The sequence below is a fragment of the Triticum aestivum genome, chromosome 1A (genome assembly GCF_018294505.1).
Source record: "Triticum aestivum cultivar Chinese Spring chromosome 1A, IWGSC CS RefSeq v2.1, whole genome shotgun sequence".
Taxonomy (NCBI): domain Eukaryota; kingdom Viridiplantae; phylum Streptophyta; class Magnoliopsida; order Poales; family Poaceae; genus Triticum; species Triticum aestivum.
The window spans coordinates 588,815,190-588,821,820 of NC_057794.1; the positions used below are offsets into that span (position 1 = coordinate 588,815,190).

At 50.7% G+C, this 6,631-nt stretch overlaps 1 protein-coding gene across 3 annotated transcripts in view; it reads right to left on the bottom strand.

The window, feature by feature from the left end:
• Window positions 1-3,935, bottom strand: part of LOC123070436 (uncharacterized) — an 11,608-nt gene extending 7,673 nt beyond the window's left edge. The window contains exons 1-3 of one of the 3 annotated variants that reach the window (XM_044493674.1): window positions 3,591-3,935; window positions 3,336-3,493; window positions 3,030-3,249 (exon numbers count right to left, since the gene is read on the bottom strand). In XM_044493674.1, coding sequence (XP_044349609.1) covers window positions 3,030-3,249; window positions 3,336-3,460 — 345 coding nt within the window. In that variant the 5' untranslated portion in view covers window positions 3,461-3,493; window positions 3,591-3,935. The remainder of the gene's footprint in view (window positions 1-3,029; window positions 3,250-3,335; window positions 3,494-3,590) is intronic. The other 2 variants (XM_044493665.1, XM_044493675.1) reach the window with 2 other exon arrangements.
• Between the last annotated feature and the right edge of the window lie 2,696 nt (window positions 3,936-6,631).

Consider the following 6,631-nt stretch of genomic DNA (forward strand, 5'->3'; position numbering starts at 1 on the left):
CAAGATAGCCAATTACATCCATACAAGCTCAAACATGGCAGCCAACAACTACAAGAAATTGAAGAATCTATTCTCGATTGTCCTCACCAAGTTCAACTACCTCCAACAGGTCGAGCTCAAGTCTGATCTGCACCTTGAGGATGCCAAGTGGCACACGGAGGGCATTGCCACCTATTGTCTCCACCTATTGTCTCCGACTCAAGACCCTCGTTGGTGCCCTCTCCGGCATCGACAGATCGGTCTCCAACAAGTCAATGACCACCTTCCAGATGATTTGTGTCCTGAGCCGCCGCTATGAGGTGATGGCCACCGTTCTCCCAATGCAAGTCATTCCCCTCTTTTGTCCGGGCACACTTTTAGGTACTTCTCAAGGATATCACACTAGGTTAGAGCGAACGTGCAAAGGACACCTTTGCTCTCATCGTCAGCAACTACAACTCCACTAACACTGGCTCCGACTCCGAGAAAGACACACACTCCGGCGACCTCGTGGTTACCGCGCCCTCCTCTTTCCAGGCCGCCCGCTTCCGATCTAACCGTGGCTTGAACTCCTTCAACCATGGACGTGGTCGGTGTCACGACCGTGGACGTGATCACAGTGAACGCAATTGAAACGGCGGCCCGTGACATCCACATTAGCAGTCGTGGACTGGCTACTACGTGTCTTGGGGTGCTTCCTTCCCTCCTTGCTAGTGGCGCGGCCCGTGGGTTCTCCCTACCCACCCAACATGGGCGATGTGTTGCCCACCTTTCCGGTGCTCCGACGTAGGCCTATCTCGTGGTCTACTCCAGCCCACCAATGCCATCCTAGGATCAACACTCGATGCTCAATGCAACCCTAAGCAACATGTTCTTCCAGCCCAACCCTAACAATGGCAATTGGTACTCCCTTAGTTCCTTTTTACTCTGAGTATTAGATTTGTCTGAATTCAAAGTCTTTGAAGTTCGACCATGTTTATACAAAAACATTGACATTCATAACGCAGAATCAATATAAGTACATCCATCATAGAATATAAGTACATTGATGTGGGACATGAGTGTTGTGTGAGAGAAATGAGAAGAGAGAGAGAGGTGACGTGCGTGAGTGAAAAATAATAATTTGTCGTTTAAAGGTGAGAAAGTGCACAGACAAACATATGACCACTGTAGCAAGGAGTGCACTGCTCCTCCTCTGTTAATTACTAGCAAGCTCTGACGGACCATGGACATATGAGACAGCTAGTCCACATGCACCTGCCGATTTTCAAATCTAGGCACACATCTAAATACACTAGAGCCCAGATTGGACGGCTATGATAGAGGGTACCGTGTAGCCCGTCCTACAAAAAACCGCTCTCATTTTCATATTATATTTATTTAGTATAGTAGATGTTGATAAATTTTAAAATAAATTTGGTCAATGTTTACAAACTTTGACTTATGAGAAATCTAATATGCAGAGTGAAAGGGACCAGAGAGAATGCATGACCCCGACACGATCTTATTTGGAAAAGTGGTCGTAGTGAAGAAAAGTGGGGAAGAAAATAGAAGAAGAATGTTGTTCTATCTACACTACCCGTGTCTCAGATTATGTGGTGTGAATAATTTTCTGTTGGTCTGATGGTCCTAATGGCTCGAGTGGGAGCTGACCTAGGCCTACTACCGGTTCGGGGCAGAGGAGGCGTGGATAGCCAATGATGCCTTCGGGTCGCTTGATCGAAGGATCAAGACTTCTTGCATCTCTGTACACCCAGTAAATTAGAGTTTTTGTTAGTTCTACCGTGCACGTGGGTCCCGTCGATGGTGCGGCACATGTGGACCTCCAGCGATGTGTGCACAATGCTGAAGAATTTTTAGCCGCCAATAAATCAAGATGACGCTCCTCCGAAACGTGTTGCCTTCGCTGGTCCTGCCATTTTGTGTTGGGCAACATAACGATTGGTCGGTGGCAGGGCACCGTTTTGCGTTGCCCTTGGCAACATTGCTGGCCTGTGGGAGGATGCAAGGGCAATGGAGGGCGCGGCATGTAAACAAGAAGGAGGAGGCAATCTCCTCGAGCGAGATTTGCTATGCGGGAGTTTTCTGGGGTGACATGGGAGACGATTTTCGCTCATGTTCTCCCCTTGGTGGGTGGCGCAAGTGGAAGATTACACCATAGGAATGGGGACGGGAGGAGCAATGTCGGAATTTAGCCACATATAAGTGCAAAGAAAGGGAATGAGAGGGGGGTATAACCGCAGTGTTCTGGTTATGGGGTTATAACACCAAACTCCACTAGGGAAGGAAACGAGCTATAGATATATACAGCAGGGAAGGGCCAAAACCCTGGCCGGGGGTGAACCGAGAAGAGCGCAAGGAGACGGGGGAGAGAAAGGAGAGATGCAAATGTCCTAGTCATATGCAGTGCAAACTTAATAAGAAGAACAATTACATAATAAGCTTACAAACACCAGGAAAAATTAACCTTGTATTGTGCCAAACCAATGTCTCTACACGGTTTCATGTGTTAGGCTCTACAGGGAGGGAGGTATGGACCCTTGGCAACATTGCTGGCCCATAGGAGGATGCAAGGAGGCAAAATCTGCTCGAGCGAGATTTGCTGCATAGGATTTTCCGAGGGTAACATGTTTTTGCTCATGTTCTCCCCTTTGTGGGTGGCGCAAGTGGAAGATTACACCCTAGGAATGGGGACGGACGGAGCAATATCAGAATTTATTTAGCCACATATAAGTGCAAAAACAAAGGGGAACGCGCGAGAGGGGGTAGAATCGCTGTGTATACCTACCACAGGACACACCGGATAGAAGGTGGTTATGAGATTATAATTAGTTGCAAAACGAAAAAAATGATATCGTTTATCTTATCGGAGTATATATAAAACTAAAATGTAGTGTGCTCTGCATCTCACGGGAACATGTAAGATTGCTTGACTGTGCTTGAGAGTGGAGGTCCATACATGGATCTTGACTGACTACAAGCAGATCGAGGTTGTTGTGATGAACAGAGGAAAACAATAACGGAAAAACTAAGAGATGCGGCCGGCATACCTTGTCATGTGGATGTTCCGTGCAGCGTCTGAGATCACCAGAAGGAAACATCAGACACTGCCGGCCGCGAGATGGCAACAAGCAAGGCACGGCCGGCCGGCCGGCGGCAGCGGCGTTCACCAGCCGTTGGGCAGCAAGGCTAGCGCGTACATGGCCATCCATCCGGAGAAGACCAACATATATCCATGGATGGATCGGGGCGCCAGCCCGGAGACATGAGCTAGAGTACAGATCCAAGGGAAAACCAGTGAGAAGTTATGGTAATGAAGAGAGGGGGAAAACAAGAAACCAAGATGTGCAGCATACCTCGGTGCGGAACCATTATCGGAGATCAGGAGGAAACATCTGCCGGCCGGGTGGCCGCGAGATGAGAACAATACACGGCCGGCGGCGACGGCGTTCACGAGGTGACTAGAAGCAGATCGAGGCATTCAGCAGCTTCATAGGCCATTTAGTAATCAGATCTAGTAGAACAGAACACACGTTAAGTAATTGGCAACGATGCGGCCGGGTAAGGGAATCAATTAATCGATCGAGGGGAAAACAGAAGAATTGGCATACCTGGCCATGCACCCAAGCAACTAGACGAGTCATCGGGTGCTTGCACCGGCCCGCGCGCCGGATGTAGGTCAGATCGCCACCGCGCGCGAGATGACACGGCCGGCCAGCCGGCGACGGCGTTCACCAGCAAGTCTGGCGCGCACATCACCATACATCCGGCTAGGTGACCTTGCTTTACCGGTGGGAGAAATCAACAGCCATGGACGAATCGGGCCGGTGAGCCTGAGCCAGAACGAACAAGAGAAAACGAGAAGAGCGTGTGCGGCGACGGCGGGGGAGGAGGAGGAAGAGATGGACATAGGTTTTTTTTTCTGTTTAGGCAAAGATGGAGATAGGGTTTTACTTACTACTAGTAATAGTCCGGCTAATCACGTACGTCCAATCCAATCCTATTACCCGTATGCTATGGTCCGTCCATCCGGCTGTCCGTGTCGATGATGCGACCGAACTGAAGCGCGGTAGGTGGCCACTCATGCATTCAGTAGCCATTGTCCTTTCCTTTGTGGCAGTCGTGCATGCCGACCCTACCTTCCACTACTACTGCTACTTTTTCTTTTTTTGAGAACCATACTGCTGCTACTGGTGAGCATAGTCAATTTTGGACAGAGTGCATAGAATCAGAGTTTTTTCGTCGAGTAAAATGCATCACAAGTCCTAAAACTATCATAGGTGTGTCAGTTTAGTCCTATAACTTTCAAACTGCACTTTTAGGTCCTAAAACTATCGGAAGTATGTCAGTTTAGTCCTATAACTTCGAAACTGCATTTTTGGGTCCTAAAACTATTGGAGGTGTGTCATTTTTAGTCCCATAACTTCAAAATTACAGTTTTGGGTCTCAAGACTATGTATATTTGTTCATCTGAGGTCCTAATCTTGCATGGCCACCATCCATGGTGCATTTTTTCAAATGAGCCCTTTGTATGTGTTTATATCCCCCAAAGTGGTACATACGCTTCCACGTTGCAGTGTGTCCTGCAACCTGCATGCCCACCACCTGCATGGCCATGAGCTGCATGGTAGCCTCCCTGAGAGGTTTGGCGTGACCGTCGGGGAGACCCCGAGCTAGTCAGCATGAAGGACGACATCCCTCTCCCTCGGCGAGGCCGCCGGGGAGATCCCGAGCCAATTGGGATGGAGTACGCCATCCCACCTCTCTCTCTCTCTCTGTTTGATGATATCGTCGTTGCCCCGACACCCTTGCCGTAGAGTTGGCCGTGCAGGCTGTTGTTTGGGCACGAGCATGGTCATAGGTGGTGAGCTGTCGGGCGACACAGAGGAGTGCGCGGAAACTGCGAAGCTGGCGCAGAGGTCGTCGAGAGTGACACAACCCTAGCAGTAGCCATAGGTGGGTAGCAATTGGACGTTGTGCGACATGTCGTTCTGCTGCTGTTGGGGGAGGCTGAGATGGCCGGTCTACTCTCCTCGCTGGAGCTCAAACCATCATTCCACTGATGGCCTCTGTACCGTCGCCTCTGAGCATTCTGTGCGTGGGAGAAGACGAGTGCGTGAGAATGAGGCGAGACAACGCTCTAGTTTTTTTTGCATATTTACCTGGTGGGCCCATTGGGTCAGGTCAACGTGGCTACAATCCAAACATTTTCAAGTGACTTGTTGGTGGGTCAATGCTAACCATGCAAGCTTAGGATCTAAGAGGAAGAAACTTACATAGTTTGGGACCCACAACTACTGTTCCAAAGTTATAGGACTAAACTGACACACCTTTGATAGTTTTGGGACCCAAAAGTGCAGTTTCGAAGTTATAGGACTAAACTGACACACCTCTGATAGTTTTAGGACCCAAAAGTGCAGTTTCAAAGTTATAGGACTAAACTGACACACCTCCGATAGTTTTAGGACTTATGATGCATTTTACTCTTTTTCGTCCTTCTTCTCATGGAGCAAGAAACAAATGTGCAACTCGCAAAAAAAAGGTGCAATTCGCCTTCGCGTCGCTCCTCACTCCTCTCCCCTTGCCGCTGTTGGGCCACCCCGGCAGGCAAAGCCCGTGCGGCGGGCCCCTTTCTCTCTCGTGCTACGGTTGGTGTGGCGTGTCGGCCCTGGACAACACGCTCTATCGGCGGCACGTGGATACCGGGGCGGCGGCCCTGGAACCTTGCGGTGCTGAGAGGTGGCTGTTGTGGTTGACCGATCTGGAGGCATGGCGTCTGCAACTTGGCGGTGCTCGGGGCGGGGATCCGGCGATGTGCATGCGGGCTTTGGCTACGGGCATCGGGTCCTACGGCTTGGCAACAACGCTGGTATGCGTCTCTGTGCTCTGGAGTTTGGGGTGTTGCAGCATGTGTGTGGTTGCCAGGACTAGCTGGGTGCGGCTCTGCTCATCAACTCGGCGTGGTGTTGTTGATGGTGGCGGTGGTCTAATGCTTCTGGTTCTTGCGAGTTGGCTGGTTGGTGAGTAAGCTGGCTACAGGTGTCTTCCGCCGTTGCCGTGGGGTGGACGTTTTTTGGCATCTTGTGGTGAAAATCTAGCTCCGGCTTGGCCGAAGCCGACGACAGTGAAGCCCTTGGGAGCCGCAAAAATCTCCTTGGAGGCGTTGCTGTTGGGATGCTTCTGCCCACCCTTTCCGGGCAACGTGGAAACCCTTGTTCCATCTCTTGGAACGGACGATGGCGACGCACTTTGTGTCATGGCTTATCGACGTTGGTGGTTGCCTGCTTGGTGTGGGGACGCTGGGGTAGCGACCCTGGATCTGTTGGTGTGGTGGCTTGTTTGGCAACGATGGCAGTGGCGTACGGAGCTGGATACTTGCAGAGTTTCGATAGTCAGATCTCTCCGGCATGTTTGAGAGGTATCCCGTGCCTTGTTGCGTCTTCGCGAAGTTGAAGCTGCAGCAGAGGGGCCTTGGTGGTGACGATGGCATGAGATGGACGGCTGGCTGCGGGGCTTGGTCGGCGTGAGCTCTGCTTTTTTTTTCTCTCCTACAATGTTCATCACTAGTGTCAGAGCTGTTTAGCCGCTGGCGTGGGTGGTCAACCGTTTGGCCTGGATCGCGTCGATGGCAGTTTAGGGTGAAGTCGGAGTC